At 35.3% G+C, this 24,249-nt stretch overlaps 1 protein-coding gene across 28 annotated transcripts in view; it reads left to right on the top strand.

Moving 5' to 3' along the window:
- LOC106874741 (C-terminal-binding protein) overlaps positions 1 to 24,249 on the top strand; it is a 203,928-nt gene that overhangs the window by 117,656 nt on the left and 62,023 nt on the right. For 15 of the 28 annotated variants that reach the window (XM_089363012.1, XM_089363020.1, XM_089363016.1 and 12 more), the window contains exons 4-5: positions 11,791 to 11,829; positions 21,596 to 21,646. The exons of 4 other annotated variants lie outside the window; for them this stretch is intronic. In XM_089363012.1, coding sequence (XP_089219138.1) covers positions 11,791 to 11,829; positions 21,596 to 21,646 — 90 coding nt within the window. The remainder of the gene's footprint in view (positions 1 to 11,790; positions 11,830 to 21,595; positions 21,647 to 24,249) is intronic. 9 more of the 28 variants (XM_089363018.1, XM_089363032.1, XM_089363024.1 and 6 more) reach the window with 1 other exon arrangement.

A 24,249-nucleotide genomic window follows, 5' to 3' on the forward strand; every position in this document is an offset into this window, starting at 1 on the left:
AAAAAATTCTGGCAAGTTTTGCATTTATGCACACCTTCATTCTCTCTCCTTATCTCTCCCTCTTTCTTTCTCTCTCTCTCTCTCACAACATATGAAAAATCTCAAGTGCTTCCAGCGTCGACATAATCCTTTTTGGGGTCTTTATATTTCATTGTTTTATTCTTCCCCTGGTTGCAATTGTTGAACTCCAACCATTTTGTGGCACCAACTTTTAGGAATTGAAGTCACTTTTTTCTCCCAATCCCTCCTCCATTTATAATTCTTTGTCTGGCACATATTTTATCAGCCTCAGAAGGGTGTAAAGCAATGTTGACCTGAGTGTGCATGCTTCACTGGATGTGTAATGTTAGTGTGCATGAATGGCAGAGCACAAATAGAGAGAGAAACTAGATATAAGAAAAATCTGCTCAGGTGAAGAAATATCATTTTTTCTATGTGGACGGAACCTACATTGTAGGGAGTAAAGAAAGGCTTGTATTTCATTTAGTTTTATTGAATCTGGGTTGGAATTTCCCAGGAAAACAGCCTTAAAAGCATATACATATATTATTTGAGTATTGTTCTTCAACTTAGCAATATGTAATGTTTGAAGAGTAGTATTGGTGAGTACCATATTTTAACGTGTATAAGGAACCCCCTAATTTTGAGGGCTTAAAATTTGGAAAAAAGGTTTTGTAAGGGATCATAATACTATCCATGTATAAGAAACTCCCATATTTTTTAACCTAATTTTTGACAAAAGAAGGTTCCTTATACATGTTAAAATATGGTAATCTCATGGTATTCAGTAAAATGTAGCCTAGGATGTCTGTGCTGTGATAACAGCAGCACCATCCAAGAGAAGAGAGTAATACTCCATTGTCAATTTTGCCTGAGCTTTGTAGAGAATTAGTTGTTGTTGTTTTAACTATTTTCTGGCTCCAAATTAGTCATTTAAAACAGTTTGGGTTACCTTGAAGGTGTATGTTTGCCAGGAGAGACACTCAGTGAGGACAAAGCGTGGTATTTGTGGTAACTTTGGAGCAATCTAGTTGCATGTTGTTCATATTTAGCAGTAGGTGATGTACAGTTTTCATGATGTGTGCAGTTATCTTTATATTGTTAGAGAGAAGACTGCTTACCGTCTTCCTTGTATAAAAAGTGCTTTAAGATATACATGAATTGGTTGAAAAAACATTACTGAATTCTGCACCTTTCATTTTTTAAAGTTTTACAGTCTGTGTGTGTGTATTTGGGTTGGCATAAGTTTTCATATGTTGAAGTTTACTCTTGTTTACTCTGCATGGGTCTGTGCCAATAAAGTAGTCAATCCTTCTCCTCATTTCATATCCATTTTCCCGTGTTGGTGTTGGTTGGGTCAGGTCATCATGGTCTGTGTCATCTCGCACTCACAGCAATAGTGAAAAATCAGGCAACATTGGAGCTGCACATGTCTAACTGTACATGCCAGACACTTTTGACTGTGCCATCAGCACTAGGAAAGCTTTCACAATGTAAAGAATCCACTCTTTTCTGTAGCAATTCTTACTGTTATGTGATTTCTGGAGTTTACATATTTGTTTAATATGTTTTTGCCAACATTTCTATGGCTGGTTTTTCTCACCACTCTTTAACTACTTTATAGAGTGATATTAGTACTAGGGAGGTTGTTTGATGTGAGATCTAAAGTGTTCTCTCTACTGTGTTTCAACTAATATTCAGAATTACTTCACTCCAAGATAGGTAGCCTTATGATGGGTCTTGTGAAGTTCATTTTTCTGTGTACAAGGGGGAAGGGCTTTAGTTACCAACGGACTGAAATATGGAGAGGATGTGCAAGTAGCCTGGCATAAATTTTTTCTGCGTTACATGAGTAAAGATTACAGGGAAAACGTTTCAAAGTGTTTGTAGGTGACTGAGAGGGGGTAGATTGAGAGAAATTAGAAGTAAATTGCCTTGTCACTCAAAACATCCATGCAAAGTATTGTCTCTTTGTGTGTGTGTGTGTGTGTGTGTGTGTGAGAGAGAGAGATCTTATAGAGACAGTTTGAGAATGTGTCTATGCTACTGTATAGTTTAACTACAAAGGAAGTGTATCTCAGTCAGCTTTTCAGAAAATGGTGGTCCATATCGCTGGCTGATGGATGTGTTGGTGGGTATTGCACTTATTACTTAGTTAATCTTATAAGCATAATAATAACTACAAATATTTGTTGAAGTCAATAACCTTTTGCAGATAGTCAAAAAAGTAGAAATAAATATTGAGAAAAGTATCAAAAACAGTCAATATTGCAGCCGGATTTCAGATTTTCGTGTCCTTGTCCTTATCATCAGCAGTCACGGAAGTGAAACAACAAACAACTTTTTGTGAACTAAAAATAATTTATCAGTGTCAATGACTTTGTATTTGAATCATCATGTATTGGCCAATTAACATGTAATAACTACCAACCAACCGAGAAAGATGGTATGTTTGTTGGTTTTGTAAATGTATAAAATAAAAACACCACCGTCACTGACTTGTTGCATAGAGAATTCTTAGGAATAGAGAGAGAGGTTAAGAAAACAACAAAGGTAGTTTAATATCTGCGGTACACAATGTTTTTTGGTGATTGTGTTTCTAATCATTAATTGTTGATTGAAGTGAAAGAAAATAACAAACTGCTGAGAATGAAAACACATATCCATTGATGTAATAATTAAAATATGAATTAAAAATATTTGCCAACATCTTTTTTTTTTTTTTGTGGGGATGGGGGTGGGTTGGGGTGGAATGATACATTTGAATTGTCAGAAATAAATATTAATTGCTAATTAATTTATTCAGTTAGTGTTTCTTAAATGTGACAAGTGATTCTGTTCTTATTGCGGATGCATTGTCCTAATCATGTCAGAGAGTCAAGTCCATCAACTTGTTGGTCACTGCTTTTCATTTATTGCTGGTACCTTGCACCTAGAGGATTGATACCCATCTCACCCCCTCTTCAGTGTCATCTTAATCCTTTCTCACCCCCTCTTCAGTGTCATCTTAATACTTTTCTCACCATATTTTTGTCAAACATTTTACTGCTTCTGTGTTTCAATAAAATATTTGAAGTTATAAAGAATTTTGTAAAAAAAACTGCCATCAATGAATCTGATATTTGGAACATAAATCAACGTGAAATTTTGATGGAAGGTTTTAATTTAGATCACTTTAAGTCAAGATGTTTGTATCAGAGGACCAAAGGCAGTCGTGCATGGATTGGAATCAAAAGGGTTAATTGTCAGTCAGTGAGGAAGCCTTTATGGAGTTGCCTGAAGTTGGAATAGATCTCCCTCAAATCACACCCCAACACTTAGCTAAATAGCATAAATACTATTCATGAATGGAAAAACCTCCAAGAAAAGCCAGAGCTTCAAAATCGCACTCCTATTTAAAAAAAAAAAAGAACAACAAATGTATTGAATAATATAGCCCTTAATATGTGTATGTCTCTGTGTGGAGTAGTCTGGACATCACTGATCTTAAGCTTGACCAACCAAGACCATGGATATTACCAAAGCATCTAATTTTTGGTCTACTCTGAAGTGTTCTGTTGGTTGTCTCAGCTTGAAGAATCCATCTTGCGATTCTTTCTTGCAACATTCTAATCACGCGTCTGTCGTACCAGAGCTGTGACCTCTCGATGCTGAGAAGTAGCAACTTGACCTGGAGAAACGCCCTGATCGCCAAGCTACATTCCTTGTTAAATGAATATATATACTCTTCTTCTGCTACATTTTTGATTAATTCTAAAATACTGATTTCCTCATGAAATTGTTGCATTGTGGATTTACTGACGAGGAAAAAAGACAAAAAAAATTTTTGCGATTATTATAGGGGAGGGAGGAAGAAGTAGGAAGAGGAATGGAATGGAAAGAATGATAAGGCAATTCATATTAGGCAATTGTTTTTGAGCAGAAACAATGTCTTTCTCCTCCCCCCACTTCACTTTATCATCCGTCATCACCACTATTAGCTGTGGCAGCTATTCAAGGTAATAATTAATGTCTGGAATTGTGCTGCTGTCTACATAATAACATTGGAACTATAGCATAATAACTGGGCAAAAGTATGAAGCAGCCATTTCTAGATTTGGATGAATGGAGTGTGATCTACACACACAGACACATGCGTGCATACACACACACACACACACACACACACACACACACATGTATTCATATGCATATGCACTCGGGCATAGTTAGATATTGTCTTGGTTTTTTAATTCTCCCACAAGTGTTTCTGCCCCTTCCCCTCCCCCTCCCTCCTTTCCCCAGAATTCCTAGTACTTTGAATAAATACCAACTTAGATACTTAGCAAGAAAATGGTTTGATTTAATGCCAAACATGAGAATATTAGTGAAGAGGAGGGGCTGATAAGGAATTTTTGAAAAAATCCTGAAGCAGCATCTTTTTAGAGAGAGAGAGAGAATTAGGTAGTTGTGGGTGGGAGAAGTTTCCAGAGATTTTCTTGTTGGTTAGAAGAACTTGTTCAACAGCACTCCTCTTTAGCTGTATTCTCATATTTGTTATCTTCAAAACTGAACAGAGATAATGAAGGAGATATTGCAATAAAACTGTTATCATTTTCCTAGTTATTATCGTCCTCACCACCACCATCACCATTAGTATTATCATTATAAAATAACGTACTGCTTGCGTTGCTCTAATTGACTATAACTTTCCCTGAAACTTTTGTGGGCCCCGTGCCAATGTTAGAAATAATTATTTTTATCTTTATCAGAAAAATGGCTTGGTGAGTGGTGAAATCAGTGGAATTCCGGGGCAAAAGTGATATTTAATCTAGTTATGCCCCTTTACATTCTGGGTTTAAAAAGTCCCACTTTGGTCAGTTTCGGCCTCTCGTTCCTCCCAAGTTGGCAAAATCAGTACAAATCCCCCCCCCCACCCAAAGTTTAATTTAATTGCTTGCCCCCCCCCCCCGATTTGTGACCTCTGACAGAAGTTATTATTATAAGGAAAGAAATCATTATAATTATTACTATAATCATTATAATTATTATTATTAAAACTGGCAGTCGTTAGTGTGCTGGGTGAAGTGCTTTGCAGCATTTTGTCCACCGCTACACTCTGAGTTCAAGTTCTACTGTGGTCGACTTTACATTTCGTCCTTTCGGAGTCGATAAAATAAGTACCAGCTTAGCTCTGGGTTGATGTAATCAACTTAATCCCTCCCACAAAATTTGAGACCATTATTGTTATTATCAAGGCCGTGAGCTGGCAGAATTGTTAGCATGCTGGGCGAAATGCTTTTTAGCATTTCTTCCAGTTTTATGTTCTGAGTTCAAATTCTATCAAGTTTAACTTTGCCTTTCATGGCTTCCAGGGCCAGTAAAACAAGTACCAGTTGATTACTGGGGATGATGTAATCAACTAACCCTTTATACCCACCAAAATTGGAGTGGTAGATAAAATGTCTTGTAGTGTTCCCATATTTTGCGTCCTAGGTTCAAATCTTGCTGAGGTCAAACTTTGTTTTATGTTTCCCTGAGGGATCAAGTACTGGGTGGGGTGTCAACGTAATTGAATAACTCTCTTGCTCCCACCCCAAATTTTGCTGGCCTTGTGCCTAGATCATACACAATAGAGATTAGTGGCTGGCACCTTGTCTTTGATCTTTCCAGAATCTATAAAAGCCGAACATTACTAGGAATAAAGTATACTTACAATTGGTGAAGCAGTCATACGTTGCTCTACTTGAACAATTTGTGTTAATGAGGTGGCAGGTGTGTGACAGGTAGAGAGAAGAAGGTATCTGATTAACTTAACATGGTAGACAAGCAAGCCGTTTTGTTGTCTGAATTACATAACAAAAGTTGCAGCTGTACAAAAGTCACGTCAGCCCATGTATTTGAAGACTGGTCATGGGATTTTTTCATTTTAAACTTTAAATAATGTGTGTTTGTGTGTGTGTATATGTATTTGTTTTATTAGGAAACCATCTTCTGGTAGGTACTAAATTTAGATCCGAGACAAACTGATTTGGCATATTTCCAAGGTCATTGTTGACGTGATATACAGTTATTTACCACCACCATTATTATTATTATTATTATTATTATTATTATTATTATTTACATTGTTGCTTTATTTGTTTAGCCTGGAGACCTCGTGTAACAGCAAGTTGGACGTTTTACTTTGGCAATGATGTAGTGAAACACTGGGTTGATTTAATCGACTAATCTCCTCCCCGTCAAATTCCAGGCCTTGTGCCTTTAGTAGAAAGGATTATTATTATTATTATAAAGGCGGCGAGCTGGCAGAAATGTTAGCATGCCGGGCAAAATGCTTAGCAGTATTTCGTCTGTCTTTACATACTGAGTTCAAATTCCACCGAGGTCGACTTTGCCTTTCATCCTCTTGGGGTCGATACATTAGGTACCAGATGCGTACTGAGGTCGATCTAATCGACTGGCCCCCTCCCCAAAACTTTCAGGCCTTGTGTGGACTTGTGACCAAAAGACGTTCCAACTGTGACCAACCTGTCTTTTATTTGGCTACAGTAGATTTGAGTGTATCATCCAAAGGTGTTTTGTTTTTCTTTTTAAAGAATAGCATGATTTGAGAGGAAATTTGACTGCTCTGTCTAGCGGAATGAGCAACCATGTGAAGGTTGGCTTGTTGTGATGAGCTATGTAGAGAGAGAGAGAATAGATGAGAGACTATAATTAAATTCTTTACTATGGTTTCAGCTGTATGTTAGAGTGGACACTAGGGAGATTTATGGTATGGATTTAATTTTACATGCACACATGCATACATGGACACAAACACACACACACACACACACACACACACACACACATGCATGTATGCGTGTGCACTCTCACTCCTATGGGCTCTCCCCTTTCTGTTCATCCCTTCATTCCTTTCTTTCTTTCTCCTCGCTCTCTCTGTTCCACTAAAGATAAAAGAATTGTGCTTGGATGAGTTAGTAAGGAATCAGTCTATCAAAGGAATGAAGATGCTTTGTATCTCATCACTGGCACTGAATCCACAAATCAATAAGAGTTTTAACTGGCCTACTACTTAACTGTACAGGCTTAAGGGGTTTGGCAGTTGAGGTCAAGTCACAGATCAAGGCATCTTTACAGTTGCTTTTTATTTATTAATTTCTTTAATTTGCTTCTTTGAATAGATAAAAACTGGACTCATTACTATCAACCTATTTGTGTATATATGTGGGTGTGTCGGTGAGATCTAAATTGAATTTAACAGTGTTTTAAATAAATGCCAAAATCATATTGGCTATTTATTAAAACGTACTATTTCTAAATTGAATTTGTATCTCACCTCCATAATGTCATATTCAATGTCTCCTATGACGTAGGAAAGAAAGGAAATGATTTCTATAAAAATCAATAACCTTGGTGCATATGGTAGAAATTAATGTATGATAGAGCATCTTTGGAATCACTAGAAATAGCAGCAAAATAGCTTTGAAATTGCACTCTTGCTGTTTTCTAAAAGAAAGCAAGACATTGTATAGTTTAATATTAGGTGTATTCTACCTGAGGAAAAGATGGGATGGTCATGCCTGGAATACTGGCTCAGCTCAGTTGAGGCATAAAAAAAGAAAAACAAGAATCATTGTCGTCGTCATTGCATCCTCATTGTTTCTATAATCATTTTCTCATGCACCGGAAAGTTAGTGTTAAAATAATTTTATCAAGGCAGAAATTTCTTTGGCCAAATGTCCTACCTGTAATTAACCCTTGTCTGTTTCGAAGCAGGGTAATAATTCTTCTGCGCTCTAATGAACAATGAACTACCCAAGCATGTTTTTGCAGAAGCCTGCTAACAAATGCTACTGTTTGTATGAATGGTGAAGGTTTGTTCCCAATCGGTTTGCATGCATCGAGACAGAAATACACACCTGCCCATGCATTCACTCACACACACACACACACACACACACACACACACTCTCTCTCTCTCCCTCTCTTGATAGGTTTCTTCTCATTTCTCTTTGCCAATTTTGAGTTACAAGGCATTGGTCAACCCATGGCTGTAGTAGACGATAACCAGTGAACAGCATTTGAAGTAATCTCAATCTCGGACATGAAAGAATGGAATTATGAATTGATACATATGATTTCAGTAGAAAATCAATATCCTTAGGTACAAATAATTAACGTGCAAAACAATGAGGGAGCATCTACATGGTCACTCACTCTCTTAGAAATAGAAACCAAATTTCCATCATCACACTCTGGAAGTTGTACATATATTGATATTGTGTCTGCAAATTAGATAGGATGGTTGTTGTTGGAAGGCTTTTGATAATAGTTTAGATTGCTTAGGGCTGGCCCTGACTCTAAATAGTTCTGTTTGAGAAAACTTGCAGTGTTCTTTGTGGAATAAATCAAACATTCTGCAGCTCTCTTCGACTATTCTCTTCTCTTTCAACTTGTGGAGAAGCATGGCTTTGATGAATTGTAAAGGATTTCTTTTGAAGCTGTTTGCAATATTCTTTCTCTGTTACTATAATTCATTTGTGCTACAACTTAGGGTTTATTCATATTCAAGATAGGCCTGTATCTGGCGGTATTTCAGAGACTTGGTCAAACATTTTCCCAATGGAGTAGGTGATATAAATGAAATAAAAAGCAGTTTTTTTTATGTTCACCTTGTTGGGCTCTGTTTGAATCAGCACATCTCAGTGGCAATTCCAGAATTCATTACTGGCTTTTACTGCTTCCAACCACTGGACCATAACCATAATTGGGCACCACTTTCAAGGGTATAGTTAATTATGTTTTAACCCCAGTTCTTGTGAACTGGTTTTTATATTATCAATATCAGAAGGATGAAAAGCAACACTGAGGTGGGCTGGATTTTAGCTGAACATAAAAAGAATGTAACCATGAGATATTTTGCCTGCCTGATGCTGCACAAATTTTGCCAGTCAACTATTTATATGTTTAAATTAAAATCTTGTTAACAATCTCATTATCAGAAGATGATAACTTGATTCTTCAGTACTTTAGTGAGTAACTGTTTCTTTATAGTTTCATGGAAGAATTTTTTTTATAAGCTGTATTCTAAACTCTGGTTTTGTGTATTAATAAATAGAAGCAAGCATGACAGCTATTTTAACAAATCCTTGAAATATTTCCATTTCAAATAAATTAAAACTCACAGGCTGTGTGTAAGTGTGTTAGAAACATAACAAAACGGTTAACATGACCTGTTTGTGTGTACATGTGTATTCATGTGTAATTGCTGCCTGTTAGTGTAATATTAAACTGATAGGAGAGGTAGGGATGTTCTACTTGCTGTTACGTCAAAATCTTTCTGAGATCATTTTTACCTTTGAGGAATTGATAAAGTAACGATCAGTGAGCACACACATGCATACATGCACAAAAGCCTTTTCTGAAAGAAAATTCTCGTTTTATGAAAAGGAATCAATATTATATTTGATCAATGCTATAATACAAGAGCTGCATTTGTGGTGAGGTAAATTCTTGATATGGTTTCAACCCACGGTTGCTCTCAGTTTCACTTGTTTGACAACTTGTTACTTATAGCCTTTGTGAAAAAGTATGATAGCCTCTTAATCTTTCTTTCATACCTAAAATATAGAGACAGTCATTAATAATTACTTTTATCTCTTGATAGTGTCAATTGTGGTTTTCAAATTTTAAAAAGTCTGTTGGACAAGCTTATATAAATATATTTGTAAAGTTGTGCAAATGTTTTTTGTATTTCATTCAGCATTGAGAAAGAAATATTTAATTTTGCTTTACTTGTGTATGTGTATTTTATGTAAGGCGCAGGTGTGGCTTGAAAGAAACGTGTGTGTGTGTGTGTGTGTTACTGTCTCTTCGCCTTGACATTGGGTGGTAGTTTTATATGATAGTTGCTATCATTTAAGTAGTGGCCTTCATTTCCAATCTTTCATCTAAATATGTCTGACCATAGGGAAATATTATCTTACTTGGAAATAAGGGTTAGTGACAGGAAAGGCTTCTGGCTGTAGATCTGCCTGAAAATATCTTATCTGACCCATGTGAGGATGGATGATAAGTGGACATTAAAAGGATGGTGACAGAGATGATGCACATGCACACATACGCATGCACATCTTGTTTTTCTCTCTCTCTTACGAGATACACTGATAAATAACTCAGTGAATTTGTCCCTTGGGAAATGCACAGAACATCTATTGAAATATAAAATGTTCAAATGTATATTTGTCAAGGTTGAATATGTATTTCAGTTTGAGGGTGGGGAATAGAAAAATCATATTGATTCTAGATGTTGTTTCCCTACCATCTTTTCTTCTTTTTTTTTGTCTCCTGATGGAAGCAAGTACTACAGGTTGACGTGAGCAGTGCTGCCATGTTTTGTCAAATTAACAATCATGTTTTGACTAAGTAAACAAAGACCTAGAATACTGGGTGAAAAATTCTATTTTTCTTTATGATACACCTTATAGATAATCAATTAATCAATAGTTTCTTTTATATATATATATATATATATATATATGAAGTACCTTAGAGATAGTCAATCGATAGTTTTTTGGGATTTTATTTTCATTGAACAATGACCAGAGAACAATGAAAAGTCTTATGAGTTGGTTATATTTGCAAATGTTCTTTTTTTTTTTTTTTTTTTTTTTTTTGTCATTGGTTTGCTCCAACTAAATCCTCTGAAGATCCCGTGTTTTTTGTCAAGCAGTGTATCTAGGATTTACATTGTCTGGCATTTCTTTGTTTTATATATATATATGTGTGTGTGTGTGTGTATATATATATATATATATATATATATATATATTTCTTTAAATGACTGTGTGTGCTTTGAGAGAGATTTTGGCTGCCATTGCTGGTAGATTGAGGAGTATCCGCATTGAAGTCATTTCTTGGTGGAGGCTGTTGTAAATATGAAAAAAAGAAGCATTGATTTTCAGAAAACCTACCAGTTTTGAGTTTCTTTGATAGTTCAAGCTTATGTTTTAAAGGCAAAAAAGAAAAAAAAAAATACATAATTCAGACCTTGTTGTATTTGGTTTGCAAGATTCTTGATGTGAATTCGTGTGTTGAAATAAATTTTGTTGTGTCTTGGGAGATTCATTATGTCAATAACAACAACAACACATGCACAGGTTCAGTTCCAGTTCTTTATTGTTAAATTGGTTAATCAATTGTTTTTTTTTAATGTGCAGATTAAATTGGCATAATGACTCTTCCCAAGACACAACAAAAATATAACTGAGAATTATTTTGGTGGGAAGCTGTATAGATAAGAATATACCTGTCACGTGTGTACATGCACACATGCCATCATAAATAAATGAAAGTCTCATATACCTCTCTTTTTTTATCTATCTCTCTGGTCTCTTACACACATGCATGTAAACATTCTTTAAAGAGGTGGAACAGAATTGCAAATTACTGGATAGGAGATTGTTCCCTGTTGTAGGTTTAGCGTGATAGATGAAGGTTTTAAAAGTTTCTTATATATAATCTGATCTCTATTTTCATTACTTTGCGTCTTATTTTACTGTATATTTAAAAAAAAAAAAATGTATGTGGTATTATTTTCTATTTCTTTGTGACTGCTGCTGTAAAAAAAAAAAAATTTAAAAAAAGGGGATGGTGTTGGAAGATGATGGAAAGTATTTACTAAATTTTAAAAAAAAAGGGATAAAGATAAAAACAATTAAAAAAATAACAACCCTGTCTGAGATCATCATCACTAAAAATATTGTCAAGTCTGTTACTGTCATTTCCTCCTTTTCAACCTTTTAGAAAACTGGACATCGTCAATAAATGGGAAGTCAGTGATGGGTATGTTGTTTGTTATCTATAATTCTCCATCGTCTGTCAGTGCTCTTTTCTTCGTGTGTTCATATTAATTTGTAACTGTACTGTGTTTATTTATTTATTTATTTGAATTTTTATTTCCTGTATAAAATTATTTGTGGCTTTGTAAGTCACTGTGTTTTTATATATATATATATATATATATATATATAATTAGATATTAGAGCCTCTTAGTTTGTCTCCCTTTATTTTTTGTCTTTTTTTTTCTATTTATTTAGAAGGCTTAGCTTTAAATACTTGTTAAATTGAAACATAAAAATATTACTATTACTTCTTAATTTGATTGTTAAACAATTTAAATATAAATTAAAAAAAAAAAAAGAGAGGGGGAGAAGTCCTTTGTGGTGGTTTGAACCAGTTTCAGATACCATTTTGGCTCTGATGTTTGATGTTAACTGTACAAAATCTAGTGAGAATTAAGAGATGTGAAGACAAAATGTTAACTGCATTGACATATTCATGTAAAGGAATCTAATCAAAAGACCCAGCTTTCCACAATATAAGGACTAATACAATTTGTAGAGCCATTGGACTACATACTTTATGCTGTTTGGATGCACACCTTTACATCCTCTGTTCAGGTACAGTTTGGATTCATTCTGGGGTTGATGCAATCGAATGTATTGCTGAAGGTAGTGCCTCGGCACAGCTGCAGTCCAGTGAAACTGGTAATAATAACAATAATAACAATAATAATTATCATCATCATCATCATCATCATCATCATCATCATTATTATTATTATTATAACACTCTAACCAGTAGGATCCATGGCCTTGTGGTTAAGGTGTTGTGCTCATGATCGCAAGATCCTAGTTTCGGTTCCTAGACTGGGTGGTGCATTATGTTCTTGAGCAAAACATTTCATCTCACCTTGCTCTGCAATCACTCTGACACCTGACACGCCATGCACTTGGTCAGGGAACATTGATTTGGTGAAGGTAGTGAGCTAATGGACAGCACATAATACATTTGATCCCTATAAACAAATCCTTTGTGCAGGTCGATCAGCAAAAGCTGAACGCTCATATGTCATCTTCAATGGCAGAATCCCTCATCACCACCACCACCATCATTATTATTATTATTTCAGATTTTTGCACAAGACTAGCAATTTTGAGGGGCAGGAGCTGGTCGATTACATTGACCTTTATTTCATCAACCCTGCAAGGTTGAAAGGCAAAGTTGACCACGGCGAGATTTGAACAGTGAATGTAAAGAGCTGAAGGAAATACCACAAAGTATATTGTCCAACACAATAACAATTCCGTCAGCTTGCCACCTTAATAATAAAATATTCTAATTTTGGTGCAGTGCCAGTCATTTTGAGAAGGGGAGACAAATCAATTACATTGACCCCCAGCTCTTGACTAGTACTCGTTTTATTGAACTGGAAAGGATGAAAGGCAAAGTTGACATTGGTGAGATTTGAACTCAGAATCTAGAGAATCGGAAGAAATATCACTAAATGTTTTATTCAATGTGCCAACAGTTCTGCTTTGATAATAATAGCAGGGAGAATGATAAAATACTCCTTTACTTGTTTCAGTCATTTGACTGTGGCCATGCTGGAGCACCGCCTTTAGTTGAAGAAATCGACCCCAGGACTTATTCTTCGTAAGCCTAGCACTTATTCTATTGGTCTCTTTTGCCGAACCGCTAAGTTACGGGGACGTAAACACACCAGCATTGGTTGTCAAGCGATGTTGGGGAACAGATACAGATACACACACACACACACACACACACATATACATATATACGACTGGCTTCTTTCAGTTTCCGTCTGCCAAATTCACTCACAAGGCTTTGGTCAGCCCGAGGCTATAGTAGAAGACACTTGCCCAAGGTGCCACGCAGTGGGACTGAACCCAGAACCATGTGGTTGGTAAGCAAGCTACTTACCACACAGCCACTAAGTAAAAATATATGATAACAACTAACAGTTAATAATCTGTTGCTCCATTTTCACTGCCTGCTATTCCTGGGAGGGTCATAGGTGTAGATTTCTCAAGTGACACCTCCATAGTGGGGTTCTATCAAAAGCAACTGTCATTAAATCATGCTGCTGGATTCCTAATTGTGACCAACTGTGTCTGTGGATATAATCTAACCATTTCACTTGTGGTCTACCCTTAGGCCTCCTGCCTGCAATAATTAATTTTGAAATTAAAATCATTGGTTGTATTGGGAGAAGTGACCCACTAACAGTAATAACTGCACTAGACTAAATTCTGTCATACTTGACCTTGTCCATCCTATAATTGTTTAGGCCTCAAGCTTGTAAAACTGCTGCTGCATATCGTAAACTTCATCCAAAGAATGGCTACTCAACTGACTAGTATAAAGTCTCTCACAGACATGTTCCAGCATCTGGCCCACTGTGCTGTCTACTCTTTCTGATTGTTTTTTTTTTCTACCTATAGTAATGGCTTCTGTTCCTTGGAACTAGTCTCATGCCACCTCAACTGAGGCACTTTTTGCCTCATTTCTCTCTCTCTTGATTTCATCACCCATTCTGTCACTGTATGTGGTGGAGAAGGGGGCTTGTGCTAATCTCTGGAGTGCCTATGAAGGCCGTGTGTACTGCCCTTTTTTACACACCCTGCAAAAATTAAAAAAGAAAACCGGATCTAGAAGGCCTTCATGAAATGTTTTCAAGCTGTGGTCACCATCCTCTTGTCTTCATTTTCAAGCACTGGAATATGTTATCTGTTGTGTCATTCCTATATAAGAGAGTTTGGTGTAATTTGAGGAAGACTTCGCTTTTATTTCATGTTGGTTGAGTGGCTGTGTAGAGGATTCCTTGTTGGCTTGAGTCCATATGGTATTGATGTCATGGACCAGGATATCCTAACTCATGTTTCATTCACTCTACCAAGTTCTGTTTTATAACACAAGTGCCATCAAAGCTACAGCTTATCTCTGTAAGCAGCAGGATCACTGTACAACTAATTAGCATTAATTTGCATTTGCATTACTACCCTCTTGAATCAGCCATTTCGTATACAGCATAGAGAGAATGTGGTACTAGCCGGAAGCAAATGGCATTAATTAATTAACTAATGAAAGATGCATCTAATTAGGCAAAGTTGAAAAGCATTGATTCTATTTGTGTAATAAAATGTTGAGGAGGTTAATTTTAAAATTTTACATCAATATCATTTTGTTGAATTTTGCCAAAGTATTTACAGATCTGCTGTAATTTTTGAACTGACAAATATAGACTTTGATAACAAGGATACTGTAGCATAACTATTACATCTAATACTGTTCAGGTTTTTCATATAAAAGCAAGTGAATGCACAGAAAATAGAGCTCAATACCAGGCGCAAATTATGAGGAAGCTCACCATATATAATATATACATGCACACGCGCATTTATATATATATATGTATATATATTGTTTCGATATCTCAAGTTATAATAAAAATTTAACATTAAGCTGAAAAATTATTCAGTACTTTTTTTTTTGTAGAGTACACTTTTTAGACTTTTACAAGTAGTCACTAACCTCATGGACTTCACAGTTTTGGATTGTCTAATGAATGCTAGCTTGCCAAAACGTCAAAGCCATTGTCATCCTCCTTGTATGTATATATGTGTGTGTGTTTTTTTACTGATATTTATTGGTAAAACTTGTACACACTACCAGTGAGGAAACTGATGCAATGGTGCATTTGTACAAAGACTCTTTTGGTGTTTAACTTTGCCCGGGTTGCAAAGACACACAGTTGTCACTCTTGTCATTGGAAATGCAATGAATCTGTGATTAGCCCGGTGGAAGTTTTTAACCAGTGAAACTTATGGGTCATAAAATGCATGATATAAATATGTCAGTTAGTTGAGAAAATTTAATTGGGAAATTTTTCTTTACTTCTTTTATTAATGCGTTGAAGTTTAAAACAAAAAATCCACTTGGGCAATTCCATAATTAATTAGAACTCAATGTTAATTGAAGAAATTTTTTTAAAAAAACTGAACTGTCAGTTCTGAAATGCAAACTTTAATATTAAAGATATTCCTTTTGAATTACAAACCTGACTTGCCACCCTCTTTATTCAACTACTCCTCTCATAAAGAGGGGTTACTCTTTTCTATCCCCTGCCATCAAGCCTTTGGTTTTTAGCAAGTTTTGTGATTGATATTGTATCTTTTGTGACAATGCTTGATGTGGTTAGAAAAAAAAAAGATCTTCAATTTATGTGGTCGTCATTTTTGTCAATTGCAAGTAAAGTTTTTCCTACCTCAATTTCTGTAGTAGTTGTAGAAACCAAACAAAAAAAAAAAAGAAAAAGAAAAAAGTGATCAGTGACGTCTTTTGAATCCTTTGTATATAAAATAAGCTACAAAAATTGCTTTTCAGTTGCTTTTTACCTTCACCACTCGTTTTTTTTTTCTCCCCTTTTATTTTCAACCACTTTATATGTAATGTAGTTGTATTAGTGAATTACTGTAAGTTCTTTTTACTGATCTAAATTTATCATGTCTTACACATGCGTCTCACTACTATGCATCGCCCACCATCACGCTTTTAAGCCAACACTCAAACACAGGTTCTCATATACACTTGAACATCACATACTCATACTAATTCTGACACTTGTATGGGCACACATACTCATACCAAAATTTCTGCTCTTGCAGACACAAACAGTCATGAAAACACAGTGGGGTTCAACTTCCACATGTAGAGCATACAGACAGATGACAAGACACTAACAGACAAACCTGCTCTCCCATACACCCACTCACTCTTTCAATAGAAACACACCCAGGCAATTTTCTTCCTTTTTCTCCCTACTATTAGCCACTTCACTGGTTTTTCTTAGTTTCTTTCAATTTTCATATAATACTTGGAAGCTGTGACATTTGAAATTAGTCTTTCCTCTACTGCATGAACCACTCCCTTTCTCTGTCTCTCCCTTTCTCTGTCTCTCCCTTTCTCTGTCTCTCTTTCTTTCTTTCCCCCAAGAACTTACTGCTATACCACACTACCCAGCCACCATAAAATGATGAAAGTCTTTGGACAAGAGAACAATTAGCTGCAACAAGATGCAGGAATGATGATGGTGATGATAAAGGAGGACGTACAATCAGATAACATAACTGAGTGTCTGCTTGCTTATATTTATACAAGCAGAAATTTGTAAATAGTTTTGGTGTGAAAATTCTTGTAATAACATCAGCAACATGAAAAAGGAACCTTCTGATTGCCAGTCTCCTTCCTTTCTCCTAATTCCATGAGCAGATTTCTTCACCTACATCATTCCATTTCTCAGTTAATGATAGATGGTTCATAATGGAGGGTGCCAGGGATTTTGGTACAGTTCTTCATTGCTGTAGATTAAACTGTTCCTGTACAGTGTTTTTGACAACAATTTTTTTTAATTGTATAGCATTTCCTATTCCAATTCTTAGAATATTTACATTGTCTATGTCTATTCTGGCATTTTAGGATGGGTGTATGTATTGCTCAACCCATCTCAGCATAGAGATCAAACACATTGATAATGATGTTGGTGGTGTGTTGCTCTGGATCAATAGCAGTATTTGGTTGCTATTTGTAACAGGTGAAGCAGCTAACTAGAACCTCTTTAATTGGCTCAGTTTACTTATAATGAATAAGTCTGTTAACATACTGACGAATGATATAAATATTGGTTTCACATTTTGGCACAAGGCCAGCAATTCCAGGGAGTGGTTAAGTCAAAAGTTCACCCAAGAGTATTGATCATGGTAAATTTATGTTTCAGTCTTCAGAGTTAAGCACTGAGAAATGGAGTTCGCTCGTGGTTTCATATCACTATCTCCCTTTATAAAACTACACACATAAAATGAACACACAAATGTATGTATGCTAATGTATGCATACATATACTTAACTGTATTTGGCAGTATAAAATATTCACAGGCATATTTGACTCACCCCAGCACATATTCTAGACAAAAAAAAATAGCTTTTGTGCATTAACTCTTATGGGAGTCCCAGCTTTGCATAAAGAGTTGTGGTAGGGTGGGGCTTATATTTTGAGACATTTTAGGGGAGGAAAGGTGTATCTTATATGCCTTCAAATATGGTACTCATATGTCTTGGAGAGGAAAGACATAAATAGCATTTCCATGAAAATGTTATTAGGGCTCTTTTGAATTGTCAAAAAGGAAATTCTCAAAAGCACCATGATCACCCTCCTCATCATGAAAGGTGTTAAATACCAAGACAGCTGACCACTTAGGTAAACATATGACTTTACAGTTTCACAATAGGGAGTTCAAATCTTAGTGAAATCAAATAAAATTATTTTATTTCATTTGCAGAATGTATTTTCTCCTCTGTTATACCTACTTCAGACATTGTTCTGTGTGTACTGGAAAATAGCAGGTTACAATCTTGGCCATCCAATTTCTACAATTCTTTAATATGACAAATGGATGAATGCCATGCAGTCCCATTGCCAATCCCCTTAAACATGTCCGAGTCCTCGTGGGTGTATGTGGGCCCATCAATTAATTTCATTTAAAGGAACTAAACTTCGTAGGAACTTAACTTTGGTTTTGGAATGAAATGAAATAATAAATTAAATAGTATTTCCTCCTCACCTCCTAATAACATTTTATTCAATTTCTTTCTAATCTTCTTGTTTTGTTATGTAATTTCTGAGTATTTCTGAAATTTTAAGAATTTCCAGAATATTTCTCCAGATTATCTCCAAATTTTACTTCCTGCTATAATCTTTATTCAAAACAAAATTGAAATTATGTCCGTAAATTATTTCATTTACATTATATATATATATATATATATATATATATATATATATATATATATATATATAAACCACTTAGATTTTTGCTAGTTGTGAAATTTTCTGCAGGCTGTTGTGAAAATTTCAGCTGAGGCCATACGTACATTCACACACATATACATGTGTGTGTTTGTACACAAACATCTATGTACACGCAAACACGCTCAAGCGTATACTTATTTTTTTTTAATTTCTATTAATTTCCAATTAAAGTTTTACCATTTTCTGTACCAGGTGTTGTTGCTGTTTTGAATAGAGACAGCCAAAAATATTACCTTTTTATGTTATTATTACTGTTGTTTATTTATTTATTTATTTTTTAATGAAAGCCAAAGATAGTTAATAGATAATTAAATTTCAAAAGCTTCAAATATTTGATAAAAAAGTTGTTGTCTGTTCTCTCAGAGTGTTCTATTTTGTAATAAACTCATATTGATAACCAGATCATTGGAAATTAATTAAGAAATAATGAATTTTTTACAATTATTATTATTATTATTATTATTATTATTATTATTATTATTATTACAGTTGCTTTTTTTATATTTTAATCTTTTTATAAAATAATTGAGTTTTGCAGTTTTGAGCTGAAGATATAATCTTGAAAAACAGCTTAATTGGAATATAGTTCTTTTAATCGCAACAGATAGTGTTTAGTGCATCTTCTGCTGTATTTTAGCAATGTGCTGCACTGTTTTTTAAGGCTGGTTATACAATTAAAATTTTTTTTTTCCAAAACACCTGGTCTTGTTTCTTTAAGGCTTCTTCGATGTTTACTCTTCTGTTCTCTCTCTCTTTCTCTCTCTTTCTCTCTTTCTCTCTTTCTTTCTCTCTCTCTTTCTCTCTCTCTCTCTCTCTCTCTCTCTCTCTTGCTAATATTGGGGTCTGAAAGTACCTCCCAGTCATCTGTTTCTCTCCCCTGCCACCCTCTCTCTCTACATTTATATCCACACATGCACCTTCACATCTCTATCTTTTTGTATTTCTGCCTTATCTCTCTCTCTCTCTCTCTCTGTCTGTTCTTTGTGCAATTATATATCTCTTATTGATTCTCTCTCTCTTTCTGTGCCTCTTAGTAATAAAAAATATATCGCAAAATATCCATATTCTCTAATATTTTTGATGAAAATTCTCCTACACACATCATAACACCTGTGCCTTAATTTATTCCTGTTTACCAATTTCAAAGTTATTGATACTATCCAGTCTGAAATATATATTCTCTTTCTCTCTCTCTCTCTCTCTTTCTCTCTCTCTCTCTCTCTCTCTCTCTCTCTTAAACTTTTCCTTTTTTTTTATTGGGATATTCCAAACACTGAAAGTTCTATACAGGTGTGTGTGTGTGTGTGTGTGTTTGATCTGTTTCGCCCCCCCCCCCCCCCCTTCTCTCTGTCTGATGTTGCTGAAAAGAGATGAATGCGGATATAGATGAAGAGGAATGACCAACGGACTTAGTTATGGATTCCATTGGTTATTTACAGGAATAGAAGGAAGAGGAGTACTGGTTCCTTTGTCAGTCAGAGTGGCCTGGTGGGCTGAAGCATAGAGCTAGGAACAAAAGAACGATCCAGGTTGAAATCCTGCTGGAGACAGGATCTTGGAAAGCAGAGTCATGACCCGGGTGGGCCTTGTTCTTGTAGAGTGTCGGGTATAAGGGCCAAAACACTTGTCAGATGGGAGTTCTTCCTTTGAAGATCTGTCCTGCTATGCACTTGCCTTGTGGCAAGTTTCTGTTATTTTTTGGCCTTCGTAGCTGGACTGAAGTGTTCGTGTCACTTAGTTTTTGTTTAAAATAAAGAAAGCTTGAATTTCTAAATTCCCCGTACTAGTTATACTGTTTAGTTTCATCCATTGTGTGTATGCATGCACGCATGCTCATACGCACACACATCTGTGATGTTATACGTGAGTATATGTGTGGTCATGTGCTTTGGAATCCCATGTTCTGGCTTCCATTGCACTGGGTGGTGATACTTTAACCATTTTCCTCCATAGCCTCAGGTTGGTCAAAACTGTGACAGTGAAACTTGGTTGTCAGAAACTGTGCAGATGCGTGTGTGTATACATTTTAAACTGGCACTTCCTTAGTTTCAACGATCAATGAGGGTTCCACTTGATCCGATCAGTGGAACAGTCTTCTCATGAAATTAATGTGTGTGTGGTTAAGCCCTCCATAAACATGCATACCCTTAGAGTAGTTCTCAGAGAGATTCAGTGTGACATAGAATGTGACAGGTTGGCCTTTTGAAAATACTGGTACTACTTGCTTCTGCTGGCTTAGTAGGACTGGAGCAATACAAAATGAAGTGTTGTTTTGCTCATGGATACACTGTGCTACCAGAAATTGAACTCCTGACCTTGCATTCAGAAACCAAATATACTTACTAATCCATTGATATGATATTTATCATAGGAATCCACAATAATTTAAAAGAAAGCAGTGTAGCCTACAAAGTGTGTGTGTGTGTGTTTAAATTTTATTGCATTCGTATATGGCTAGATGTAACAACTTGGGCCTTGTCATAGACATATTTCATTTGTGTAAATAAACTAAATATTTAGTTTATTTATTGTATAAAATATTTACATTTATTGTGTAAATTGCAAGCAACAAGAGAACAACAACAACAACCCTAACAGGAATACCATTGTAAGAAATTATCTTTTAATGCATACTTGTTTGCACTCTTGTTTCCGGTGTAAAATTTTTTTTTTTGTTTTTCGCTTTCCCCCCCTCTTTTCCTGGTTGTGTTATGCCAGTCTCCGGTGTGGTTTCTTCACAAAGTATTGCATAAATAAATAAATAAATGATAATAATACAAAACTGACAAAAAAAAAAAACAATGAAACCGTTTTAAAAATATATTTGATTATTGGTTTGAGAGAAATGGGTACATATTTGCTTTTGCTTGAACTTTTTAGATAACTGGAACGCCTCATTGAACGGAAAGTCCATAATGCCATATAATATGGGTATGTTCGTCATTTGTTTACATTATTAAAATCAAAAAATGCCTTTGCTCTGTCTATTGTGCTGCTCTTTATTTCTCCTATCTTTTTCTTGCCCCTGACTCTGTCTCTTTTTATATTCTGTTTAATAACCTCTGTTTCTATATCTCTTACACTCTATTTTAATTTCTTTTTTTTTGTTTCAATATATGTATTAGTACCTTATTCTTGTCTCCTTTCTCTCATTTTCTACCGTCTTTGATGCCCTTCTCTCTTTCTCTCCTTTTTTTTCTTCTTCTATTATATATATATATATATATATATTAAAAAAACCCAAAAACTGAAAACAATAAACCATTTCTGTTTGTGTCTATATATGAATATATTTATTTCTGTCTCCTTATTTTTCTTCCTCTGTCTCTCCTCTTGTCCCACCTTTGGACAATAAACTGTTGTGCTGATTGGTGCTTGTTGCTCAGATTTATTTTGTAAGTTGGAACAGTTATAAGCTCTTCAGTAATCATCAAAGCTAACCGTTTCATTTTGTTGTTTAATTTTTTTTCCTTGCATTTCTCAGTTTTATGTTGCCGTTGTAATTTTTCTTTTCCATCTTCCGCTGTTTTGGTGCTTTTTTCTTCTTTTCTTTATTTTTCTTTATCTGACTGACTCGTTTCAAAAAGAAACACTTTTTTTCTCTTTCTTTCCTTATTTTATTTATTACATTTTAGCTGTGGTTCAGTGATGAAAATGTGTTACTTAATGCAATATATCTGTTGACAAATTTTTGTAGTGCAGATGATTCTCATTATTAATTAGTTTGATAGTATTTCCACATCGTTTAACCCTTTAGCATTCAAATCACTCTGTCAAATGTAATGCTTATTGATTTGTACTGCTTTGAATTAGTCATACATTGTCTCATACCTTCAAGACTTCAGTTATGAGATTGCTTTATTTCTAGAATGTCCTTGTAGGGTAGGTGTGAGAGGTCAGAGTTAAACATAAAACAGAATATTTGGGGCTGGATATGGCCCGTTTAAATGCTAAAGGGTTAAAGACAGCAAACATTTGAATATAAATTTGTGCGTACACATGGTGTTAAGCAGTTGAAATCTGCATTCACCCATGAACATTGGCACGCATCATTCTTCTAAGTCCATTTTTCCATGCTGGCAGTTGTTACTATTCACCACGGTTTATTTTTCTTCTTCTTGTCATCGTTACCTGGCACACAGAATTATGCATGCAGAACAACAACAGAGAACAATTGGCCAGATCTGTTGTGCATGTCCTGCAGTGTGGACTGGGTGCATGATATTGTGTGCCACCATCACTAGAATGATTGTCTGCAACTTGACTGAAGTGACCTCCTCTATATTAATTAGCTGTTTGTAGTTACTGCCTTCCTAGACGGGCTGCCTTCAATGAGGCTTGCAGAGTCCATCCCGCTTTCATACGTTCCATTTTTGACATGGTTCCTATAACTAGATGCTTTTCCTATCACCAACAACTATACAGTATACAGTGGGGCATTATGTTGTGCCACCAACTTTTGAGAGGTTTCATACATGACTAAATAGTTTCGCTCTACCCTCTTTCAGTTTTCATTCAAAGTTACTATCATTGATGTGTAGCCTTTGTGTGTTGCGTCTACTTTCCTGCCTTCATTTCTCAGTTTTCACTATTGTTACAGCTGGATGTACTTCATATCACTAACAGCTCTATTGTGGATGAAACACATACCAAAATCTTTAAATCAGTTCAGTTCATTTTATCTTTTGTTTTGTTTTTTTTTTTTGTTTTAAATATAATGTAGGAAATTTTAATAAAGTGAATTGCTATAAATGGGCTTCTCTATCATAACAGTAATAAGCAGACATAATTGAAATTTGCTTTGTAAAATCAGTTGTAATGATAGCAAGATGGTAAGAGTTTGCAGAGAATTTACGAATATTGTTTTTTAAATGTGGTATGTGTAGGTGGACATGTTGATTTTGGTGGCATGTTTTGTGCTAATAATAATAATAATAACAACAACAACTTTAACAAAATATTAATCCTTCCTAACACCCACTACATTCCAGTATAACATAAATTTGTGTGAAGTTTTGAAGGCCTTTGTTAATTCCTTTGGAAATGCCCTTTTTTTCTTTCTCTCTCCAAAATAGCATGTGATTGGGATGTCTTTGCTTAAAAGATAATAATAAACAACATTAATTAAGACGTGTTTGTGTTCTTCCTAGTCAGAATTATGAAACTTGATAATTTCATAACGGAATGGTTGCTGTGATATGGTTCACTTATGAGTCATGCATCTGTCTGTGAAGTAGGATTAGGTAGGACCTGTTTGTCAGCTGGTTATGAAGCAGAACCATGTGCTTTGCCTATGGCTGCAATAATAGGTGCCATTCATTTTAAGTCTTGTGTAAACTCTTCACATTGATTTTGGGATGGAACCAGTTTGACAGCCAGGCAAACTGAAGCAGTTTAAGGTGCCTGGCCTGGAGGTTTAACCCAATGGCTGTGGTGGTAGGTTCTGAATTTTTGATGATCAGGTATGTAATTTGTAGTGTAGTCCTTCAATATTATCAGTTGTCGTTGTTGTATACTCTCCCCAAAATAAAGAA

This window comes from Octopus bimaculoides, chromosome 14 (assembly GCF_046866305.1).
Source record: "Octopus bimaculoides isolate indiv1 chromosome 14, ASM4686630v1, whole genome shotgun sequence".
Classification (NCBI taxonomy): Eukaryota; Metazoa; Mollusca; class Cephalopoda; order Octopoda; family Octopodidae; genus Octopus; species Octopus bimaculoides.